The 25330-nt window shown below is 33.9% G+C and overlaps 2 protein-coding genes, 1 non-coding gene and 3 pseudogenes across 4 annotated transcripts; 3 read left to right on the top strand and 3 right to left on the bottom strand.

Annotated features, from left to right (window-relative positions):
* Positions 1–457: 457 nt before the first annotated feature.
* On the bottom strand, positions 458–4034 carry LOC120265309 (annotated as a pseudogene).
* Positions 4035–5649: 1615 nt separating this feature from the next.
* TRNAG-UCC lies at positions 5650–5721 on the top strand. Its single transcript has one exon. It is a non-coding gene; the product is annotated as a tRNA-Gly (tRNA).
* Positions 5722–8146: 2425 nt separating this feature from the next.
* LOC120265442 lies at positions 8147–9602 on the top strand. Its single transcript, XM_039273351.1, has 4 exons — positions 8147–8326; positions 8723–8845; positions 8953–9120; positions 9379–9602. Exons 1-4 carry the CDS (start codon positions 8246–8248, stop codon positions 9466–9468), a joined length of 462 nt encoding a protein of 153 aa, XP_039129285.1. The 5' UTR covers positions 8147–8245; the 3' UTR covers positions 9469–9602.
* Positions 9393–15762, bottom strand: LOC120265441 (putative tRNA pseudouridine synthase). 2 transcript variants are annotated; one of them, XM_039273350.1, is made up of 11 exons: positions 15505–15762; positions 15341–15376; positions 14681–14793; positions 14450–14598; positions 13904–14048; positions 12926–13354; positions 11839–12342; positions 11244–11325; positions 10369–10444; positions 9911–9976; positions 9393–9532 (listed from the first exon to the last, which is right to left on the bottom strand). In XM_039273350.1, exons 1-7 carry the CDS (start codon positions 15728–15730, stop codon positions 11884–11886), a joined length of 1557 nt encoding a protein of 518 aa, XP_039129284.1. In that variant the 5' UTR covers positions 15731–15762; the 3' UTR covers positions 9393–9532; positions 9911–9976; positions 10369–10444; positions 11244–11325; positions 11839–11883. The 2 variants fall into 2 exon arrangements, with proteins under 2 accessions (XP_039129284.1, XP_039129283.1); XM_039273349.1 differs by lacking the exons at positions 9393–9532; positions 9911–9976 and having other exon boundaries at positions 9983–10444.
* A 4955-nt stretch (positions 15763–20717) lies between these two features.
* On the top strand, positions 20718–22878 carry LOC120264958 (annotated as a pseudogene).
* Positions 22879–22960: 82 nt separating this feature from the next.
* LOC120264957 lies at positions 22961–24249 on the bottom strand (annotated as a pseudogene).
* Positions 24250–25330: the final 1081 nt, after the last annotated feature.

Here is a 25330-nt window from a genome sequence, read left to right on the forward strand (position 1 = left end):
TATATGTATATGTAAACATACTATGTATTATGTGTATATGTGTGTGCATATGCATATGTATATATGTAGAACTGTATATATGTATATGTATGTATATGTAAACATACATATGTATGTTTATATAAAATATATATGTATGTATATGTATATAGATGTGTATAAGTATATATATGTGTGTGTGTATATGCATATGTATTGTATGTGTATATATTTTTGTATATGTACATGTGTATGTGTATATGTATATATATATGTATATATAATATATATATATATATATATATATATATATACACACATATATACATCACCTAAGGATTTTCAACTCCCGGGATTTCGACTTACGCCCAATTTGGGCATAAAACCAAATCTCTCATTGGATGTAATCTGAGTTACATGGGTTTTTAGAATCATGTGAAACAAACAATGGATTTCTAAAAACCAAATAACTCAAGTTACATATAATTCAAAATTCCTCCAAACAAACACTACCTAAGTAATTTCATCCATATGCACCGGACACTTTACAATTTCAAACATTGAAATGAAAAAGTATAGTCACCAACTGTCTCTTCTCCTGTTGATACAAGGTTTTTTTCACAAATATTCATTTCGGAAAAGACCCAATATCGAAATCTCAAGACCCACCCAAAATTAGAACATGTGTTTATTGAGCTTGCATCACGAGCGCCTTAGACAGTGTGTTTGTCGCCTATTTGCCAGAAAAAAAAAAGTACAAAGTCATCAAAAGCTTCATAGTGTATATTCTTATTTCCAATCTGCATCTCCATCATAATCAATGATATCTTTGGACTGAGAATCAATATCTGACCAGCAGTTGAGTAGGTCTTTAATTTCATTTCCTCCATCCTGCAACAACTCTTCATCAGGGTACTCATTCAGTGGGTTGTCTTCAGCTGCAATGTCAAGTTAAAAAAAGGAATAAGTCATCATGCAATGCAGCTAAGTTCCTAATAAACATTGAGACACAAACTAAGTATGCGAAGACAACCACACCATGTGAATCATCAGTTTCATATTCAGGTTCCGGGGGACCATCATTATACTCAACTTCATCGTCCACTTGCACTCTGAAGAAACAGTTTTATAGATAAATGTGATGCAATATAATTTATCAATGGTGAAATAGAACATGAACAGCTGAATTCTTACAGAGGGTAGCCAGTGAAAGAGTCTGACCTCATTTTCCTTTGCATCATTATCCACAGCTTACAGGTCATAAACATTATTTTCTGTTCAACAAACTGAACTAGGGCTCAGGAAATATGCTCGATAACTCATTTGTTCCTGTTAATAACTTACATTCAAATGTTAGTGTTAAATCTCAACTTTCTTTTACCTTGGAGAGAACTAATATCAGATTCAATCTCCTCCGCAGCTGTTGGGAGGAATTTCTCTCAATAAAGGAAGATAGCCGTATAGAATTGTATTATCATAAATGGAAACAGTTCTGCAATCGCAATTATCTCAAGGTCCCAACTCCTCACAATATTAAGGGCAATGCGAACATCTCGGTAAAGGTTTAGAAAAGAAACTCATGACTTTGGCTCCGGCAACTTTCTGGGCTTTTTTTCATCATCAACTCAAACAACATCATAGATATGGCAAATTTCTTGCAAGGAATTATGATCAATCTCCATGCCCTCCCTCCTGCTCTTCCATATTTTTGTAAAGCGTGCATTTTTTGCTAGATCCTATACATTATGAAATAATGAGCGGAATATCAAATTGTTACACATTAACCAAACCGTCACATACGTTTCAAATAATGCACTTACAACCTTAGACAGAGACATCATTGATGAGTGCATCCTGATGATGAATTGAAAGAAATGAAGACACTTAATACAAATAATAATAATAATAATAATTAGGAAAGCAAATGGCTTGGAAATCAGTAGGTTGAATTCATAGCATGTGCACCAATAATAGCTAGGACTACAGTGAACTCAGGACTATGTAAAAGTCATACAGAAGGAAAGAAATGATAAACAACAATAATAATTAATACCTCATGTTTCTGTCTGGCTTCAAGGCACAACTGATCTTGTTTCTGCTAAGACGATGGAATAAATATCACTGTGCCATTGTAGGATGATAAGAATTGCCATCAAGCATTCAAGAGTGGCCAACTTTGAATATGTTACCAAAGAGAGAAAAAAAAAGGCCAAACCTATAATAAATCTTCCTGAACACATCAAACATTAAATCCAACAATAGAAAAATATAAATGATCAGACAAAACAAACCACAAGCAACATTTTCTACCGATTCCATCATAAGACTATTACAGGAGGGAGAAGGAAAGCAGCATAGGCATTTAATATATTGATGCAGAAAGTTGGGTGGCACAGATAGATAACAAAAGAATTTTTGTAACATGCATGGTCAAATGTGAAATGAAGTCTTATAAGCTCAGATAAAAAAACTACAGAAGATTTCAAATGAAGCTTGCTTTGAGAGTTAATTGAAAGCATCATAAATGTTGGAATGCTCTTCTCAAGCTAATTGTCTGATTAAGAAAGTTGTTATACCTTTTCTTGTTTGAAGGAGTTCCTCCATTCCGCAGACTTTCTTTCAAATTCAATTGAGCTGTTGGAACAAGTTTGTCAGAAAATTTATGTCTAACGTTCGGAATATCTCAGTAAAAAAATTTTACAAACAGAGACCACGCAAATAATAACAGCAAACTTTTCGAAAATAATAAAAACAAAATTGGTAGACTAGCCATGTGAATAATAAATTAATTTAATTCAAAATTATTGTACCTTACCGATTTTTTGAGGCATAAAACTTATATATCAATGTAACCAATCAACAGCACTGAAATCATTGAACATGCCAGTTCATCTTCCATCTAAGATGACACCAATTTCTCATATAATTTAAATGTCCTTGTTTTATATATTAATTTCTCTGATAAAAGTGCCAACCACATACATCAACACATATCCTTGGTATAATAAGTTCACACATGGCAGATGATAAGCAGAGTTTATTTTCTCATTTCAAGTAATTAACTTCTCTCAATGGTCAACAGATTGCATCATGCAATACCTAAAGCTCCTAGGAACTTGCCATCATCTTGAAGTTTTTAACAACATATAAACATATTACCCTCAAATAGTGCAATCAATGAACATTAACCTTGCTTTTAGCATTAAAATGAGGAACACATGTTAACACAGCAGAAACCAATTATATAGCAGAAACTTCTTTAGCATCATTTGAACAAGTAAAGCTAAAATATAACAAATCTAGACAACTAATCCAACTGCCATTAAATTACATATTTTACAATTCAAAGTTCCAAATTTCACAATGACATGCAGTCAAAAGTAAATTGACAAAAATTAAGTTAGAAATACAAGCACCAAATTACAACAGGATTTATTTGATTCAACAGAAAGATAAACTAAAATATGCATAGATCAAAGGAAAGAAAGAGAGACATTTACCACTAGATCCAGGAAAGTCAGCAAAGCATCTTTAGTACACTCAGAACCACTTATAGTCTCCACATGCTGTACTAAAACCCTCTTTGTCCTTGATTCCTCTAATGATGCACTTGAAGATAAATGACAATAAGGACTCAAAGACTACTGCCATCAAAGATGTACATTTTCATATGAGCCACCAATTCTAGAATCACAATCACAAACTATATTCAACTCCAATACCTCCCTCAAATTACTACAAAGAAATTGCGCAAAATATAAAGAAAAAAAAAACACAAAAAAAAGGCAATAAATTGGATTGAATGAATACCCTTTCCAGCAGATCCTCAAATGTTAAGGCTCGCGAAGTATGCTTATTGATCTCCAGCCCTGGAAAACACCATGAAACTCAGCACTAGAAATCACAACATAGGAATCAAAGAAGAATCGTTGGAGACGAAGAAGCTCACATAATCCATCGAGTGGCTCCTGTGAAGCCTTGCGCTTAAGCCTAACGATGAAAGGCTTCGTCTTTACCGTCGCCGGAGAAGACGAGGCCTCTCCGAGGTCCGCCATGGGCTTCGAGATCGAGTGAAGTGAGCTCGGTTTTCAAGAAGTGAAGTGAAAATCAGAAGAGAGGGAAAAAAATATAAATTAAAAAATTAAAGAGAAAAAAAAATATATATATATATATATATTAGAAAAGATTAAAAATAATAATAAAATGAGCTCAGACGCGAAATTTTCATCAATTTCAGAGTATATTAATCGAAATTAATCGGTTAATTTAAATCGCAATCTTCGTCACAGCTCGAAGTGATGCAGTTTAACAGAAGATATAAAATGAAAGTTTATATATCAATCAGTCGATGTGGGACTATTCCTTCCTGCTTTTACTTGCCTCATGGATTTGTACTTGGTTTATTAAAAAAAAAAACTTAAAATAACTCCATTTTTATTATTTTTTATTTAGATAAATATTTTTTGAATATGTATCATTGAATATAAATTGAGTTTAATGAGAGAATGTGAGATATTTAATTAAAAATGAAGAAATTTTGAGTTTTATCAAACATCTGCTTTATATATTATGAAAAATATATATATATATATATAAAAATATATAAAAATGGATAAGAATAATGCCACCCTATCAACATCTATCTTTTTTTTCACACAGGGACTTGATACTAGTAGGGGTGTAAGCGAGCAGAGAATTATTCAAGTAAATTATTCGAGATCGAGCTCGGATAATATTCAAATCGATTCGAATTCAGCGAAGTGAGTCTCGAGCTCGAGCCTACTCGAATAGCTTTTACTGAGCTCGAGCCTCGAGCCCTCAAAATACCCTAACCTCGATAAGCTCGCGAGCCTAATCGAGCTTTCAATATAAATTAAATAAATATATATATATATATAATATTATAATTTTTATATCATAATTTTATATATAATTACATTATATATCTTATATATGAGCTTAAAACGAGCCCTCGAGCTCGAGCTTATATTTACGAGCTTTGATTCGAGCCTAATAGAGCTAATAGAATGTCGAGCTTCACGAACCCGAGCCTCGAGCAAACTGAGTAATACACGCTCGAGCTTGAGCAGAGCAAACTAAGGCTCGAATGAGCTCGAGCCGAGCTCGAGTGCTTTTACTACGAGCCGAGCTTGAGCATGTTAATACTCGCCGCCTCTACGCTCAGTTTACACCCTCTGATACTAGTCTTTCAGGAACCCTAGGTGAAAAATGATTATAAATAAATGAAAAAAATTAATACTTAAATAAAAATTTGAAGACTATAGAACATTTGAAATCCATTACTATTGAAAGTAATATATAAAGTAAATCTACCAATGATCTTTAAACTATTACTGAAGGTATGCTTCGGATCTTAAATTAATTTTCTTTTCACAAATAGGTGATAAACATTTTTTTATTTAATAAAAATTAGTAATCAATTGATGGGGAGTTACTTCAAAAAAATCTATTCCCTACTTAAAAAGACCTGATTCCTATAAATCAAGATATCCTTGATGGCCCCTGAATTATATCATTATTTTCATATTTTGAGCAAATTAGCCTTTTCTATTTCACTTCATTGCTACGCACGTGGTAATAGCCAATCAAGTATCAATAGAAAGTACTATATTTATGTTGAGTAACACCAAAGTAACAAATTGACAACAAGCGTTTGTAGTCCAACGGTTAGGATAATTGCCTTCCAAGCAATAGACCCGGGTTCGACTCCCGGCAAACGCAGATCTAATAAGTTTTTTCATAAAAACATAATTTCATTTGTTTATTTTATTTTATTTTTTTAGCTTTATTATTATATATTTTTGTTTCAAGGAAAAGAAACAATTGCCTTGCTCCATCTAATTTGTAAACATTTGTTACATTAACCAGTGAAATCTATCCAATTTCGAGAGCGATAAGTCACTGAATCCATGGACGCCAGCGTGGGAGCAGCTCAACACCGATCCACGCTCACTCATGCGAGGTTCGATCTCAGTCCCTCCCCAAAACGAAACGTCCCTACGCAGTTAACTCATACCAATCGATCCCAGCGTAGTTGACTCATCCATTTTCATTAAACAATTAAACTTACAAACATATATATATATATAATACAAGTGGTTCCAATATTGATATGTGCATGCATTATACCTAGCTTGCTCTAGCTCTAACCAAACACCCCAAGCTTTAAGTATAGTTGTAAAAATAAAAAACTCATAAACTTATGGCATTATATCTTACACTGATTGCATTGTCTTACATTCTGCAACTAAAGCCAAAAACTAGAGTACTTTGTGAGGAAACCATGCAGGCATATACCCAAACAAAGCTTAGCTCTCTCCCTACACAAGAAGATATTTCCTTCTTTCTTTCTTTCTCTCATGGACAACAAAGCTACTCATCACTTCAACTTTACAGTTTAATTTCTTTTTGTTTGTCCGTTGTCACATTTGCATGTGAATGTACTTTCCAAAGTCCCCAACTCTCACGTGACCTTTGGTGGCATATATATCACAAGTGCATGAATCACAAACAAGAGGCTGTTTAGAGTGATTGATTTATTTATTGATTTAATATTTTTTTCCCATCTTGTTTGATCATTACATGAGTTTACTAAAATTTGAAATGGTTTTAATTCATTTTCATTCACATTTAACTTGTTTGGTTATATATATTGATCCTAAGACAAAACAAAAATGAACAGAAAGGAGAGTCACGAGAGGGTTCTCAAAGTACATGCAGCCAAACTTGGTAGAGCCTGGCAAACATGGTGGTGGTGCCCTTCCAGCTCTATCTCTTTTATCCTATTCCCTTCTTACTTAAAATTCCCTTTCTTTTTCCATTTGTTTTGGCCAATGGATTTATTCAAAACACAAGATCAAAATTAAGAAAGCCACAGCCATGAACAGTCAGCATCATATGCAGGCAGATACATACATACATAAATTTATATAATTAAGATAAAAATTGAATAATAATATATTATGCAAGAGAATCTGGTTAATCATGTTTAGATAAAGGTGAGCATCTGTGCAAGCTCCAATTAAGACTGGAGTACTGTCAAGAAGAGTTGTAGTGTTTCAGAAGAAGAGTTTCAGAGTGACGTGGCCAAACAAATATAGTGACAAGTTTTTGGTAGGTGTGATGATACTGATATATGTGCTCCTCGTGAGTCATATTTTGGCCTATCCTCTCATTTTTTTTCCTTTATATTTTTTTATTAAAAAAAATAATAATTCTTGTAAGCATGCATGTGAGTGAAATATTACAAGCTGTCTTAAGATGAACTCAAAGTTGTTAAACATATTACAAAGAAGAGCTAGCTAGATAGGAAGTACTAAGTACTATACCTCCAAGAGAAAAGGAGAAGATGAGGGATGGGTGACGTGGGAAAGGGTCCGGGGGGTCCTAAAATAATAGGGTTTAGAAGGGCAATGGAGGCCAACTAAGTCTCATTGTATAGAGACAAGAAGAAGAGTATATGTGCATGGTTCTCATTGTTTTGTTGTGATGATTAGGGTTATGGAGGTTGCACACATGTGAGTGCTTAGCTTTGTACGTGCTTTGTCCGTGTTGCATGAGGACAATGCCCTTCTGAGTCCTCAGTAGAGATAGAAAGAGATCCATATTATAACTTCACGAGAGGGCATATTGCTTTTGAGTTTAGAGCCTGTAAAAAATAAAAATAAATAAAGTCTTTAATAGAGTTAAAGAAGATGATGATGATGATGATGATGATAAGTAGGTCCTCAGATACAAGAGTGGTGAAAATTGATAAGTAGGTTGGCAGATCAGCTTTTTATAGATATATATATATATATACATGTTTTATGAAATTAATGAAGAGATTGAGGTAATTAATTTGTGTGTTTAGTATATATGCATGAATGGTGATGCATTTCAAGTTCACACTAATAATGAGTTTATTGACTAGAAGTGCATTGCCAAGGTGTCATTCTTTTTCATGCTCGATCTTGTTGTTGTTTAGTAGGGTAGGAGAATGTTTGATGGTATTGAATAATGCTAGTATTGGCTTATCTGATTGGACTATTCCATTAAGCAGTTTGGTGGTAGTTTTGGCAATTCACTGTCTCTGTTATTGTTCTTTTTGAGCAAATTTAGGCAACTCATGTGGATGCCAATCAGGATATCTTGTAGGCTTTTAGAGCTCTCTCCTCCTTCCCTATAAGAATCCCCCCCAAAGAGAGATTGAGAGCTTGAGAGCTTGGGATTTTGAGAGAAAGGCATAGCGAGAGATAAAAGAGAGATGATGTCAAGCAGGGGGCACAAGAAAACCAAACTGCATGAGAAGCTGCAGTTGCTGCGTTCAGTGACAAACTCTCATGCAGTAATCAATCTGCTTGAACTTCTGAATTGAATATCTCTTTCCATATTTCATTGGGTGTTTGATCTTTACTATCTTGAATAACCTTCTTCATCAGTTTTGAATTCTTTTTCTTTTCTCAATTCTATTTTCTTATTTTTCTGCTCAGATGGATGATATAGAGAGTCATTTATCATATACATATATCATTTGTTTCTTTCTGTGATTCTTGTGTCTCAGTCTTCTCCATCCTCTGAATCCTGGTTTTCATAGTTTGAGAACACCTTTACCAACCAATCAATAAAAAGCTAGTGATGATTCATTATTGTTTAGTACAAACTTAACACCAGTTTTTGTTTCATTTCATATGTGCTGTTGTTTAGCAGAAACTTTACACTGTCATTTATCTGTTGTGTACAGCTAAGTTCATCTTCAATCATAGTAGATGCATCAAAGTACATAAAAGACCTGAAGCAAAAGGTGAAAATACTTAACCAGGAGATAGCATGTATCAGGATGGTTGAAGAAAGTTCATTACCAGTGGTACATTTTATGAAGCCATTAATTGATATTATTATTTGTTTTTATTAAGTTATAATAAAGTAACAATAAAGGCATTAGTACTAATCATGACATCATATCTTTTGCAGGTCAATGTTAAAACACTAGAGAAGGGCTTCTTGATTAATGTATACTCTGAGAAGAGCTCACAAGGATTGCTTGTTTCTGTGCTAGAGACCTTTGAGGAGTTGGGTCTCAATGCAATAGAAGCTAGGGTTTCTTGCACTGATACATTCCATCTTGAGGCTGTTGGAGAAGTAAGAGAAAACTATATACCATCAATCTTTAATGAATCTTTTTTACACAAGAAAAATCACATACTGATTAACGAGATTATATAAAACATATTTATCATGCAAATGCAAAGTCCGACAATTGAACATACGACCTTACAAAAAGTACTTCTACTTTAATAGCAAAACTAGCATGGTCTTATGACAATCATGTGAACAAAAAGCTTCCTGCATTCCCTGCAGAGATGCAAATGTGATATTCACGGGCTTATAAATGTGCAGAATCTGGTGGCGAACTTGGATGCTCAGGTGGTGAAACAAGCAGTGCTGCAAGCTATCAAAGATTGTTCAGAAAGAAGCGAGCAAGATTGAGCACACAACAGCCCATTCCTTAATTTCCTTTGTTTTTACTTTTCTCCTGTGGTGGGCTGTAAAGCTGTTTTATTGAATCAGATATCTTCGCATAATATGTGAATAATAAGCATCAATTTGCAAGAATGTGAAAACCTGTGCATATGTCCTTCACATGCATTCACCAAGAATACAAATTCTATCATATGATGCACCAGCTGAAACATTCTTTTGCTTTACTACTTTGCAACACATAGGTAAGAAATGATAACTTGAGGAGTTGTGTGGTAAGAAGAGAAGACCACATGATCATTATTTAGGGAGAGAATCCAAAGCTATGAAGGAAGAACCATACGTTTGATATTCACATGTTATTCTAGGGCACTAAGACAGAAATGGACATGAATGATGAAGCTTTTGGGATTAGTTAAAGGAGACACTGATGGGGAAGAAGGGAACATACCTGATGCTCTTGTCGGACCTTTCACCAAAATAATGCAGACCTTGAGGCAGGACTCTATGCATGCCCCTGTGCCATACAGAAAGTAACAGAGAACAGCAATTTAAGACTTTTTATTAGAATTAGACAGACCTATTTTTCACAATAACTCAAGGGAATCCAGTTGAATTCATAAAAGACAATTATAAAATCCATAGTCATCCGTTGCTAGTTGCTACTACCTCTACAACCATCACATAAATAAACCTCCCCTAAAAACCATCCAAACATTGCAGCTGTTATCACCCTGATTATTGCATGATTATGAAGAGTAAAATGGTGTGAATCTGTAACATCTCAGTAATGAGGGCAGTTTGTGATACTGAAGCAGGAATACAGTAACATGGTTTTTTAATAATATATCAGCCCTGTCCATGTCCTACAGCTATACTATAAAATCCAACAATATAATGGAATAACACCTAATCCTGCTTCAGCAAGCAATATCATCTTGCAGTCTTCCATTGTCCTGAGAACAGGAACAAGATTGTCATATGCCTGCAAAAAAACATCAAGTCTCGTGTTCAAATCAACATCAAATTTGAAATATGGTGTTAACTAAAAGCAGTAACTGTGTAGGGCATATTAAGATCTGTTTGTTTTGAAAATGTTTTTTTTTTTTTTTTATACAAACCCATTTTTTATTTTTGCTTTTATAAAAGATTTCCTATTGTTATTTACTGTTTTTACAAAAACATAATTGTTTTAGAAAACAAGTTCTAAAAATAAAATAAAAACATTATGTTATAAACTACTAAACGAATGCATGTTTTATACATTATTGTTATTATTATTATTATCAAATAATTAAATATTTTTTTATTGTCAACCATTTAAACAAATTATTAAAAATAAAATATGATATTTGTGTATTATACTTTGTAAATATACAGAAAAACCGTCTAAACATATATTTTAGAAAATATAAATAAAATATCAATATTTTTAGTTATCTCTCAAACCTAATCAAAATATAATTTAAAAATAATTTAAATGTAAAAATACAATGCATAAAATTTGTTATGATAAAATTTATAATGTAAAAATCTATTAGTTTGCACTACATAGACAACAGATTCAAATACATCAAATTTACCCACAAAGCTTTGAATTTCAAAGTAATCAGTTGGCAAAAATTAGAAAATGTTCAAAAACAAAAACCTGGATTTATCTAATAATGGGAAAAATATAATATGTATTTTCTTAAGATTGGTCTTAAATATAAGAGCGCAAACATGTTCTCCAAAAAAAAAAATTTCATTTTCACTGAAAAGCAAAATGGACCTAACAATCACACCTTTAGCTTGCGGCTTGTTTTCAGCTTCAGCTTCTCATGTGTATGCAAAGGGTACTCCAATGATAGTGAGTCAGCAATCAATCTGAAAAAGAAAAAAGGATGGGATTAGCAAAACATAAATAAAGTTGAAAGTTATACGTAACACAGGAATGAAGGCATGCAGTTTTTTTGGCAGTAAAGTAAATTAGACAAGCCTCAAAGAAAGAGTGTAAAAGAATGATGTGGATTGATGCATTAGCACTACATGGGAGTGATGCGCGCTCTATACAGAGGTGAACATCATGTATAGTACAATGCAAGAAGATTGGAGGGGAGACAAACAAGAGGAAAAAGCTGCTTCATACACAGATTAGAAAAGCTCATGATGGAAAATATATATCACGGGTAAATGTGAACAGAAGGAGACATCCTATCACCATTAAGAATGAGAGAAAACAATATGGGCTTTGTTTTCATGTGGAAATTGAAATGTCATGGCATGTGTTAAGGTAAAGCAAATAAATCAGCATAAAGCCTATTTAATCAACATATATGGCATAGAGATAAGATATTCATAGAGACAAAACAAACTTTAAAAGTCAGCGAAAGCACTTACATAAAAAGTAAATGCTTCTTGAAAGGATGGATAGACCTGCTTTCATCATCCGCACATTTGACCAGCAGAAAGTTTATGATCTACAATGGCGACTCCAACAATTTTTCGCTCAACGAATCTTTCTTTCCACAGTTTCCAAGCCTGTCTGACCTCCCCTAACTGCATATCCGGTATACTTGTGTGTGTATCCAGGTTATCTACCCACTCCTTCCAAGGAGATTTTGAAGGATCCAAAAAATTACAGATCTGAGGCAACAAGATTGAATAATAAAACTCATCCACAGATCTCCGGATTTCTTCAGATTCTTCCATTCTTTTGATTTCTGACCGAATAATATTTCCAGGCCGGTCTCTTATAGAGAAACTGTTCCCCCTAAGAACCAAGACTTCTGAGGGGGCCAAGGGTAAAACAATGCGTGAAAACTTAGCAAGAGACATTTCTATAAGATCATGTGGTAGCAATCTCCGCTTAACTGCCACTGCAGTCCCAACCATTTTCCGAATCTGTGGGGACAATTTAAATATTAAATGCTCGCAAGACTGAAATGAAACATTAGAACATTAAGAATTAAGACTTGTAGATTCATTCCAATTAAATATGTAGATAAGCTGCGGATATCTTGACATTCACTATTTCCTAATGCATGCTAACATGTTTCTGGTTGGGTAGGTATCTCTAGTAATCATAAGATACACCTATAAATTGGAGTTAATTATCTGTTCATGAAGCCTCAGTTAACAACATTTTCTGGGCACTGGCTTTTAAGATCAGCCAACAAAGAAAATTATATAACCTTTGATGATATAAGTATTACGAACCCACCCACCAACACCACCACAAAAATAAAAAAAATAAAAATAAAAATAATAATAATATAATAAATGCTCCAAGATTTAAGTCATCTAAATCAAATGCAAAATTAGAAGTGCAATGGCTAATACTGAAATAATCAATAACATTTGCAACAATGAGTTGAGCATAATGAGCAACATTCTTCTTAATAGCAGCCACATTAAATAAGTGAGCACTCTGTCTTGCTTGAACAAAGATAAAAGGAAATATGAACCATGAAGAGAGTACACTTACTTGGTGTAGCATGAAGGACTCTCCACATATAGACAGCTCAATATAATTTACCCCGGATAGCATCTCCAGCTTTCCACATGAACATGCGTATATCTTTCTGAAGTGGGAAGCACCTATTCTATCCATCTCATCAGGCTCATAAAGCCATCTTGCAAGAACTAATTTCTTTTCTACATCTGTAGATTCATTAATTTGTTCTGTCAAAGTTTCAAATTCTAAATCCTCGGAATTACTCCTTGATGAAGAATTCAGATTCTGTTCACAGATAGCAAATTCGGCCCCCTCGCTGTTATACTTTAGTAGATTGCTATCATCCTTGGAGTTAGAGCCCACGGAATGTTTCGAGAAACTTCTCCTTCGAGACATATGCCCAGAAGGTTGCTTCCTATATTTGGACCGGATAGTATAGTTATGGAAAGGATGTTCTCCCTGGGAGGAATGCCATATGAAGCCATGTTATTAGATGATTCCTACTGCAGATTCAACCAAATAGCATCATATGCCACATATCTGAAAAGATGATATAGATTCTTAACAAGCACTTACTCCAACATTTATTTGTTATATTATAGATTCTATGGAAGAACTAATAAGCTGTCATGTTACCCAAAATTCATCAAATATTGAATTCAAAATCAAGCCACCATGGTATAAAATAACTATCACGTGCTGCAAACAGCCCAATGTCCAAACATTCAGATTCTAGATCTAGACTAAGCAAGGGCATAATTTCCAAAAAAATTACTTCAATGAGCAAAGTGGTTTACTTGTCATCTTCTCAGAGTTGTTTTTCATCAAATAGGACATCAATCAATTTTTATTACCCACACAAGGAGAAAACATTATTTCATCAAGGATAAAGAGCAAATAAATGAATAAAACTGATTCCCACGAACAAAAAATTAAAAAAACTATGATACTACCATTATAAGTTAGACCCATGAAAGATTAAACATGACCAATCAAATGATAAAGTACCTCAAACTTGTTTAGGATAGCATTGAATTCTGATATATGGCCATCTATTTCTGCAGCGGAGCTGTCATTCTTAATCCCAATAACTTCTCCTGGTAGAAGGTAAGAGTACATCCGAACATTGCATTCTCTTCTTGGATCAAAACTCCTAAGAGAAAGAAAGTGACTTAGATTGAAGCAAAAGGATCAAAAAGAAGCTGTAGCGGACATTTATTTTTAAATCACATACACAGGAAAGTAAAGAAACTTGCATCCGTGGCTACATGAAAGTATGAAATTGGAATTACAAATTAATACCACTTGCATTTGAATAGTAAACACAAAGAACTTATTTCATACATTATCCATAGCTTCAAGAACTTCCATAAAAATACCATTTTGTCTAATTGTATATCATTAAAAAAAAAATCAATTTTGAGGATGATCTGTACAAGAAGGCATATGATTTGTAATATAGCTGACAGTTATCAGAAAACTGTATATTGCTTCATTCATCAAAAAAATCAGCATGGTGATTAAATCTAAACATCCAAATAAATGTTTTCTTGCCTTTGGGAAGGTAAAATGCTGAAAACCTTTATATTTCTGGGCAGATTTGAGTTAACATAACTTGCAAGTAGAGTACCAGCAGGATCATCCTTCCATGCATGAGATGGAATCTCCAATTTCAATGAAATTGTCGTCGCCAAGGAATGAACCTGATGAAGGTTGAATCAATACACTAAAACATAAAATATAAACAAGAAATTAAATTAAGAGATAGAGAAAAAAATATCTTACTCCTTTATCAGTACGGCTACTCCTGGCCCACCCAATCTTATGTAGATTTCCATAATTACTATCAAGGATCCCGCCTGACTTATAGATGGCAGATTCCAGTTCTGCCTCAATTGCTACACGGCAATATTGGAATGCTTTAGCAAAAGCCCATCCATGCTAAGCTGATAAAAATCATACATGCTAAGCCATCAATAGTATATACAGACTAAACTAATGGTGGGACATAGAAATATAAGAATTTCAGAGAATAATGAATTACAACCACTAAGACAGCTAGGAAAAGGTATAACAACTTTCAACAACAGAAATGGAAAAAAAAACCTAAAATAAAATATGCATTTCATATTGACAAAAACATATCCAAATACACAAATTAACACACAAGAAAAGTGGAAGGCCATGATACCCTAAAGAGAAATAGTAAAGTTTCAGTTAGGTTTAGTCAAGAAAATGGAAATTATTTTCATGTATCTTGTTTGATGAACAGATGAACATATCAACATTGACAAACAACTAAAGGTAGCACACTAATAATTTTTTTTTCTTTTTCTATTTTATGTTTCCCTCTATTTTTCCAAAACACACCAGCAATCTATGTTTTTGCATCAAATAATCCGCATTAATCCACATAAACATAAAAAATTTTCAATGCGATCTTACTTGACAAAGCGTGGACATCTCGCTGCATCTGAAGCCCTGCAAAAGAAGCCAATCCAAGCAAATCAGCCATCGAAAAGACAACGAAAATCACACCAAGATGGAGGATGGGTAAAGAAACCACACCCCCTGTTCCATTTTCCCTCAATCCAATAAAAAAGAACTACCTCGATAGTCAGTTCCCACATAACCAACGCGCATGACAACCTTCTTCTTGCGAAATGGCCCCCATCGCCGCTCCTCAATCTCAGAGGTCTGCGAAGATGGAGAAGACGAACAGAAAACCCTAATCGATCCAGATCCTCGTAGAAGGGACCTCGATGTGGGAATTCGAAATCTAGGGTTTGGGAAGAGCAACGGGGCGACAGGGAGACGCAGAGCACCAGCCATCATCAGCGGAGGAGAAGTGACGGCCAGAATGCGCGCGCAGGGAGATACACTGATGATAGAACGACCCCACTGAATCGCAACCGTTTATCATCAACATTTGATTGAAATCGACGGTGGATACTAATGCTTAATCTGGAACGTTGATCTGGATTGGTTGTTAGCAATGCAATCTCAGCCGTTGATTCAATACCCAAAACGTATCTCATGCCACAACTAAAAAGTAAAAGATAGAATACCTTATTTAGTACTTTTAATATTGTCAGTCTACTATTTTGATATCTCTAATATAATTTGTTCTTATTAAGTCTCTGTATTTTAATTTTTGAAAAATATAAGTTTTTAAAAAATTTTCTAAAAACAAATTATATTAGAGAAAAAAATTTATATTTATTAAAAAATTAATCACGGTAATTGACTCTCTCTTCTCCCTCCCTAGTGGTTGCGATTCCATGAATCGGAACAGAGGGTTTTGATTTTTTTTGGGTGATTGATATAGCAGTTGGGGATTGCTTCGTTGGCATTAATTGCATTCCGTCTGAGAAAATCAAAAGAATCAGGTATCTAATCTACTTGTGATGAAATAATTGGAGGTTTGTTTCCATGTTTGATTTTCTTTTTCTTTTTTTTCTTAATCATTAGAAATTCGAATGGCTTTCGTAGTTGATCTATTAATGTGGATTTTCTTGTTAATTCAAGCATATGAGAACAATTTTTCTGTATATAATATGTGAAATTGGGTTTGATTAATCCTAAAGCTTGAGATTTTCATTTGACAATGATCTAGTGAATGACATTGAGATCTTCGACCTTCCTTGAGGTTTGATTGTAGAATATAAATTCTAATTGAGTGTCTCTTGGATGAGAATTTAGAAATCATTTGGTATATTTTGTACAATGTTGTTGTTAATTATATGCTTCATTTAACTCACTTGGTTGTCTAAGACATTCATGCCTTCGCTAGGGGTAAATCAAAGATGCAAGGTGAGAACACTGCTCAGAAGCGTACTTTTTCAGTTCCTCATCAGAAATCAGCAAAGGTTTGTTATCTCGCTACATTCTGTTTATGTGTTCACAAATTTGTTTTTCTTTACAAATGGAAACACATTGCATTTTTCATAGCCATTAAAAATATTATGGTAAGGGTTTAAATGTTAACTGCTATGATACCAAATGCGGCCTATAGTGTAGAATGTAGATGTTGTAAAGGTGTTTCAAAAGGTTGCATTATGTATTAGATATTATATAGTTTTTAACAGACTTTCTTGTTAAAGCCAGATCATGGATGTTTTGATTATAATGTGAAGGTTGAGTTATTTTATAGCATGAAGCTCAATATTTCCTTGATCTGAAAAAGCATAATAAAATGAAGGATGGATGCATATTAACTGATCTTTGTTTGCAATTTCTTCTTGAGCTTTGTGGATATTTCCATAAAAACATGAGACTAGAAAGTACCTAAACTATAATTAGTCTCATGAAGACAAGCGGTTATTCATCAGCCCACTCTGCCTTCTTCATCATTATTGTGTATCTTATAATATTTTGGTTATTTATATTATGTTTTTTGTTTTTCTGATATTTTTGCTTAAATCAAGTCATGATAAATTACTTTGTATGTAAATTATATGAACTTGATTATGGTGCACAATATTTCATCCTGAGTTCCTTACTCCTTATTCATGTCTTCTACAATAGGTTTTGAGTAATGCAGTCCAACCTTGACATCATTAATTGTATTGTCTGACTTTCTGCATGCTATCTTTGTTTCTGCCTTGCAATTCTGAGAGCGATTTTTTTTTTTTTGTTTTTGTTTTTCAACATATTTATGCAATTTTCTAGTTAACAAATGACAGGTTTCAATATTTCCAAGGCATTTAGCAGGCTTATTCGCAATTCTTTTAGCCCGATTGATGCCATCACTATTGAAATAGAATTAATTCTAAGACAATTTGGTCTCATATTGCATTGTTTAAAATGAACAATGTTGTTTATGCAGGTTTTGCTCTGCTTTATGCCTAAAATTGAAGCGTAAATTTGAATATTTTTATATCTGTTAAAAAGATCATTTCAGTCATGGCCCTATTGTCCAGTTTTTCATTCTTTTGTAACAGTATACACCTTGGTCACTCTGTGTGCTTCATCTACAGAAACAACACTGCAAAACATCAAAAAATATGGATGAACAAGTGAGTCTGTTGCCTCAGGATTATGTGGAACAGCAGCGAGCTTACTTTGCAGAGATAGATGCATTTGAACTGCCTGAGGCGGAGGTATCAACCAGTGACTTGGAGTAGAAAATACATACAACTCCTACTCAGGCATGCATTTCTCGCTAGCTCTGTGTTTTTTTGTCTTCTAGAGTAGTACAAATGCTATCATGCTCCACGACCACATGATGCTAGTAATAGTTGTCTATACTAAACCACAAAACATTTATATTAAACCCACAACAATCCAAACATTGGCATCTTCTAAAGTATAAATTGTAGAAGCACAAGCATGACAAGGACATTGAGGAAGAATTGGGGTATAAGATGCCCATTTTTTTGTGTCTAGATTGGAGCTTAGTTACTAGGGGTTTACTTTAATTAGTGTTTTAATGAAACAATTGCATCTATGGGTTTCCTTGGAGGTAAGTAGAAACTTGGATTTGATCCGGACTACTTTTTTTGGGTAATGGGCTGGCATCTAAGTTGATGATGGGCGGCTTTATTATATGGGTTGGGTTGTCTGTGAATTGAGTGATATAAAACTGAATCAGTCTTAGAAATGGGATCTATTTTCTGACCTATCATTTTGCCTATGTTTAATGCTTTTTCTGATAAATGAAAAAGGGATTGTTTTTTTATATGAAAAAGGGATCCTTTTTAAAGAGAATTGTGGATAAGTCAGGTGTAAGAGAAGAGTTGTTTAATCAACTGGTTGAGTTTTTGGGATTTATAAATAAAAATTGTAAATATTAGAGTTTTCCCCAGAAGTATCTCACAACACGCGTTCTCTAAATCCACAATAACATATTTTAAATTAGTTCAATTTATATTGGTGTGATGCTTCTATGTTTCACTCATTTTAAAAGTTATTTCATAGATGCTATTAAGTCACATATATTAAAAAAATGAAAATTCACCTCATTGTTATTACTCACGTTATGTTCCGTGTGTGTTTAAGATCACAATTTCATTTGTTGGAATGGTTGTGAAAACCTATTGTTTTATTAATTTTGACATAATTAGTGTCAAACTCAAAACATATTTTTATGTTTCCAATACTTCATTGACTTTGCATTTCCTTGGAAAGGTACTGGATATAAACTCTTGCTTTAAAATGATATTTCCTACGCTAAGCCAAAACGGTTGAAGTCGCTCTTCTATTAATGCCATTATTAAGGGCAAAATTAAACATGTGTTATTATGGTTTGAAAATTTTTATTGACTTTGCATTTGCATGGCAATGGAAAGCTCTTGTTTTAAAATAGATTTTTTTTTTCAAACACCTTGGGAAAATGGTTTGAGTTGCTTAATTAATATATGTGGTTGTGATGCACACTTGATTTGGTCAAGGCTCTAAATAATTTTATTTTATTTTATTTTATGAGTGCGGTTAAACTATATTAATTTAAAAATAAATAAATATATAAATACATAACCACTCCTCGTTCACTTTTTCTTTGCTAAATTTCAACATCTGTGTCATAGTCAATCATGTTATTATGATTTAAAAGTTTTATAAGCTTTACAATCAGATGCCAACGTTGCCGATTGCGCGTAATTAGTTGAAATGATGATAGTTGTCATACTCAAACATGTGATTTGAGCTCAGCACCGGCCAACTGATCCCATCTCAAATTTGGACTCTCTCAGAAGTCTACCCTTCCTGTAACATCCTGGTTTCCAAATAAATCATCTTTCTTTTAAATAATAAATGCTTTTGATTTTACAAAGAGAAAGAAAAATGATAATTAAACTGAAGGCGTTAATTACTCCTATTCACATGTTTTGTACAATTTATGAAAATATACATGTATTTGGTTAATACGCTAGTTGTTTAATTAATTATGCTTTCTATTACTTATGCTTCTAGGTTTATACATTTCTTATAATTAAAAGACATTTTATGACAACATTGCAAGTGTCTGCTTTATTTAGATTCTATAAATACATTTGGCCTATCAACATTAACTAATGCAAACGCACCCACACACACTTTTAACAAATAACAAGCATCTTTTGATTGATTGATAGATTGGCTGATGCACATTTGCATGCTAAATTGAAAACATTTTAGCGCCTAAACATTATTTTTCTTATTTAATTTTTTGTAACCAAATCATCTTGATATAGATCAAGAGTGCCTGCTTTTCTAGAAGTGGATTTATCTATACAAAAGAGCTATAAACATAAGAGTAGGCAACTTTATCATAGATGCGGAGCATAATATTGTAATTGAAGAAAATTCACAATAATGGTGCCAAATGGACCATGTACGCCTAACGAATCATGCCAACCACCCTTCTCAAATAAGTCTCCTACATGTTTTGTTTTATCTTTTAGGTCTTCTAAGGCAATATCTGATTCCAATTCGCTCATACCTAATACGTCAATCCGGAGGCATAGTAATGTGGAAATTAAATTGAAGGCATGACTATCGCCAACTTGATTGTTGAAAGCACCCTTAACCTAATAGTCAAACAAAACATATTTAACTTCCAACCATAAATCAAACTTTAAAAAATGACTGGTGTTCTAATTATTTTAGTATTTGGTTGAGTGGATAAATTACAGTTCAATCATTCAAAATATAAAAAGTTAACAAATTAATAATAATCCTATAAAGTTATAAAATCATAAATATTCCTAGTTTTTATGTTTGCTCAAGTGTCTATACACCATCATGACCATCATCTCCCCCTCTTTACCTTTGCTATATTAAGAGTTTCAGTTTTTAAAAGTAGAAGGTAATTTTTGATATTTATTTTACTATTTTGTTATAATTAGATTCATGGTAAACTAATAAAATAATTCAAAGCAAGAGTTAAGGCGTGAAAGATATTATCCTTCTAATATTCTCCTCTCTCACGTTCATTTTGACTCCCTTTTATCTGTGGGTGCTAATAATTAATAACTCCCCATGAAGAGTACATGTTGACGCGGTTTGTGTTTGGGTAGGTACCAATAATAACTCCCTAAGAAAAGTTCTTTTTGACAAATTCAAACCTAATACACTAAGTTTCTAACTAATCTCACAATCTTAGAGTACTAATCAACACTTGAGTAAACAATGGTTTACAACTAAGATGATAAAAAAGGAAGTGACAAAAAAGATTGGAGGCCTTCATAACTAAGTTAAAATAACTTCACTAGGAAGGTTCCAAGTTAATTGGGTCTGTTATGCAAAGCCATGTAAAAAGAATCAAGGGTAGCGCCTGAACTTATTGACAAAACATGGTTCTCTTAATCTCCTCCATTCACACACAATTCCACAACATACTATTTAATATAATAGCTGGATCTCACTCCGTGTATTTTTCTTAAGGTTGACACACAATAATATTCTTGTAAGATATTAATGTCCAAGAGCCATGCAAAAAAAGATCTAGTTCTTTTCTATAAATACCTTATGTTCCCCAATGGCTTGAAGCATCCCTCACTCAATTACTTTTCTTTTCTAAGTGTCATACAATGGCCACCTTTACTTATTCTTTAGCCTTGTTCTTCTTCTTCTTGGCAGCCATTTCCATGGCTTCAGCTCAGCTATCTTCAACTTTCTATGATAACTCTTGCCCTAACGCTTTATCAACCATCCAAAGTGCTGTTAAAGCAGCTGTTAACAAAGGAGGCTCGCATGGGAGCTTCTCTTCTTCGTCTTCATTTTCATGACTGTTTTGTCAATGCAAGTATTCCTTTTACCTTATCTTTTCTTACTTTGTCATCAATTTCTCTGCATGATTTTAATTATCCTAAAAATTGCCATCACCCAAGGTCAACCATGCATGTAATAACCACAGCTTGTCTGCCTTAAAAGTATTCTATGTGATGCATGAACAAACATGTTTAATTAACTAGATATATATATTTATCATGTAACAGGGTTGTGATGCTTCTATCCTACTGAATGATACTGCCAACTTCACCGGAGAACAGACCGCTGGGCCGAACGTGAACTCAATAAGGGGGCTTGATGTTATTGACAACATCAAGTCACAGGTTGAGAGTGTCTGCAACCAAACCGTGTCCTGCGCCGACATCCTCGCTGTCGCTGCTCGTGACGCTGTAGTTGCTGTAAGTTCGCATGCATAACTTCGATCTCTATAAACTGTAAAACATGAGAGAAAAAAAAATTACTTAATGATGTCTAACATGTCGATCATATATAAAATTTGTTCTGCTAGTTGGGTGGCCCTTCATGGACGGTACTACTCGGCCGGCGAGATGCAAGAACAGCAAGCCTAAGCACTGCCAACAGTGACATTCCATCACCAACGTTTGATCTCAGTAATCTCACATCATCATTTTCCAAACAAGGCCTTAGTGTCACTGACATGGTTGCGCTTGCCGGTATACCAATCTATATATTTATAAACTCTCATACATTGTAAGCTATTTTGAGTTGAAACCCTAACCCTAGATGATGGTGCAGGTGCACATACAATAGGTCAAGCAAGGTGCATATCATTTCGCAGTCGAATCTACAACGAGACCAACATAGACTCCTCCTTCAAGACATCGCTGCAAAGCAATTGCCCGAGCTCCGGCGGCGATAACAATACGTCCCCTCTCGACACTAACACGCCTACGAGCTTCGATAACAATTACTACAAGAACTTGATTAGCCAGAAGGGACTCCTGCACTCTGATCAGCAGTTGTTTAACAATGGTTCTACTGACTCTCAAGTGAACACATACAGTTCCAATTCCTCTCAGTTCAACAGTGATTTCGCCAGTGCAATGGTGAAGATGGGCAACATAAGTCCTTTGACAGGGAGCAATGGGGAGATCAGGATCAATTGTGGGAAGGTCAATTAATTGATTAAGTCATTATATATAGGTTGGACTTTTGTTAGTTTATTGTGTATGTGTCAATGTGTCATATATATTATGTAATCTTAATGTGTTAAAAAATTGAAAGAATAAAGTTATTCATACATGCATAAATTGTACCATATATTCACTGTAGTTTATAAAAATTAATCTCTCACAACCACCACCATTATCATTTATCAACCCCCAAAGCATCATCAATCATTCATGATATAATTAATTAATCATGACTACCAAATGGAAAAAGGAAATAACACTAAATATTCTCCTTTTGTGTTCTTCTTTGCTGTATCTAGTTAACCACCCTACAATTCTCACGTATCTCTCCATCAGTGCCAGTGAGGGGACTCATGTTCCCCATTTTAATCATGGCTGCTCCAAAATCATCCCAGAAAGCACTAGGGTTCTCACTGTAATAACTCACAAGTATGTCACTTGCACCACCATCACCCTTGAATAGCTGCTGATCACTGTGAAGCAACCCTTTCCTATTCATCAAATCATCGAAATACCCCGTATCGAAGCTCGCCGGAGAACCATCCAAGGAAGAAAGGTTGTTATCCCCTCCGGAAACCGGGCATTGGTCTTGAAGAGAGCTTGCAAATCCATTATCTATATTTCCACTTTCATTGTAAATTCGAGCACGATATACTACACATCGAGCGAAACCGATAGTGTGAGCAGCCGATAAAACTATAAGGTCTTGTAAATTTAAACCATGAGACTCAAAGTTGGAGAGAAGAGCCGGGAAGTTGAAGAAAGGTGTCGGGAGATTAGTATTGGCCGCGTCGATGCTCGCCGTTCTTGCATCTTTCCGGCCTAGTAGAACTTCATAGGAAGGTCCTCCTAGCTGTAAAACAATTTATACATGTAATATATCACACATTAGAAATCTCTCAATGCAGATTTGAATATCAACTTAATTGCAAATAAAAAAACATACAGCGACAACGGAATCTCGAGCAGCAACTGCTAATATATCAGAGCAGGAGATCACATTGTCAAGACACACAAGATTGATGGCAGTTTTAATGTTATCAATAACTTCAAAGCCTCTCACTGAGTTCTTGTTTGGCCCTGCTGTCTTCTCTCCTTTAAATGTCTCTGTATCATCTAATCAAAATTGATCCATCACAACCCTGCAAGCTTTTAAACATTTTATTAGAGGCCAAAATTAATACTGCATGCATGCATTCATTAATGATACATAGTTTGATAAGTAATTTTTCATGTACTTACATTTACAAAGCAGTCATGAAAATGGAGCCTGAGAAGAGATGCACCCATCCTTGGATCAAGAGCAATAGCAGCATTGACTAAGATGTTAATGGTTGGCAGTGCATCTGGGCACACATCATTGTAGAAGTCTGGAGTGAGCTCAGAGGACACACTAGGGATCATGAACATGGAGATCATCATCATAATCATGGCTATAGGAAAGAATACAAGAGAAGTTAGATGGCTTGCCATTGATATCTATCTACTGATCAGAGAATTCTTGTTGATTAATGATTGGAGGGAAGGATCATGAGCATATATTACATCATGTTAGTGCAGTACCAAACATCAATAGTTTAATGAATTAAGGTAGAAGAGTTACTCAAACATTGTTTTCTTCAAAATTATGTAATCCTTTTTATCTGGATTTCTTAAAAGCACAAGAAATGATTCCCATTTCTTTTAATCCTTCAATGTGGAATGTTTTGAGAAAGTTTAATGTTATATTTAATTACATCTTTGTATTTTTATAATATTCAATATATTAATAGTTTTTTTTTTTATAAAAATGGACAAGACACACCGTCAGAGGAACGTGCACAAGTAATTAAAGAGTTAATACCTCAACCCACCTATACCCTCACTTTATTTGAGCTGAAATTCGAATTTGCCTTCTTAATAAAAACACGAATATTCTATATAGTGGATGAGTGCTAATATATAAACCAAAGAATTATCGGTATAAAACAATTTTTTGAAAATATAAACAATAAAATTAATAAAACAAACAAATAAATAAATAAATATAGGAGAAACACCAATGAAAATATAAATAATAATAATAATAATAATAAAAGATAAGATAGAAGATCATATTAGAAAGAAGAAAAGACAAACTATAATCAAAAGCATATGGGAAATAAATAATGAAGAAATTAATGCTATGACACCTTTTTTTTCTTAAGAAATTTTATGGTTCATCTACATTTAAAAAAAAAAAATAGCCAGCCAGCTAAGATATTTCTTCTAGAAGTTCATAACAATCATTTCAAGATATGCATAAGATTGGTGATGAATATAGATATCTAATGGACTTAGCCAACCTTTAACCCTCAAGAAATCTTTTGGTGAGAGACTTATCATGGTTGGTAGTGTGTCATTAATCCAATAATCCTCAAGAAAGAATACCACAGCTAATTAATTTCTTCTCTTCTTTCAAAGAATCCCTTTCCTCAATTAAAATATTAGCATCTGACTGTGTTAGACACACCCAACTCTCTCTTTCAAACAAGAAATCATTAATAAACACCCTTTAGGTTTACCCTCATGGGCCACGTCCACAGTCTTC

This window comes from Dioscorea cayenensis, chromosome 7 (assembly GCF_009730915.1).
Source record: "Dioscorea cayenensis subsp. rotundata cultivar TDr96_F1 chromosome 7, TDr96_F1_v2_PseudoChromosome.rev07_lg8_w22 25.fasta, whole genome shotgun sequence".
Lineage (NCBI taxonomy): Eukaryota > Viridiplantae > Streptophyta > Magnoliopsida > Dioscoreales > Dioscoreaceae > Dioscorea > Dioscorea cayenensis.

What these genes read in the sequence shown, in the direction of transcription:
- LOC120265442 (XM_039273351.1), top strand. Translation starts at nt 8,246, where the DNA reads ATGATGTCAAGCAGGGGGCACAAGAAAACCAAACTGCATGAGAAGCTG. An exon ending in CAGTGACAAACTCTCATGCA is followed by an intron (nt 8,327 to 8,722) that starts GTAATCAATCTG and finishes TGTTGTGTACAG; the next exon opens with CTAAGTTCATCTTCAATCAT. An exon ending in AAGAAAGTTCATTACCAGTG is followed by an intron (nt 8,846 to 8,952) that starts GTACATTTTATG and finishes TATCTTTTGCAG; the next exon opens with GTCAATGTTAAAACACTAGA.
- LOC120265441 (XM_039273350.1), bottom strand. Translation starts at nt 15,730, where the DNA reads ATGATGGCTGGTGCTCTGCGTCTCCCTGTCGCCCCGTTGCTCTTCCCA. An exon ending in AGATGTCCACGCTTTGTCAA is followed by an intron (nt 14,794 to 15,340) that starts GTAAGATCGCAT and finishes ATTGCCGTGTAG; the next exon opens with CAATTGAGGCAGAACTGGAA. An exon ending in CTATCCTAAACAAGTTTGAG is followed by an intron (nt 13,355 to 13,903) that starts GTACTTTATCAT and finishes CATTCCTCCCAG; the next exon opens with GGAGAACATCCTTTCCATAA.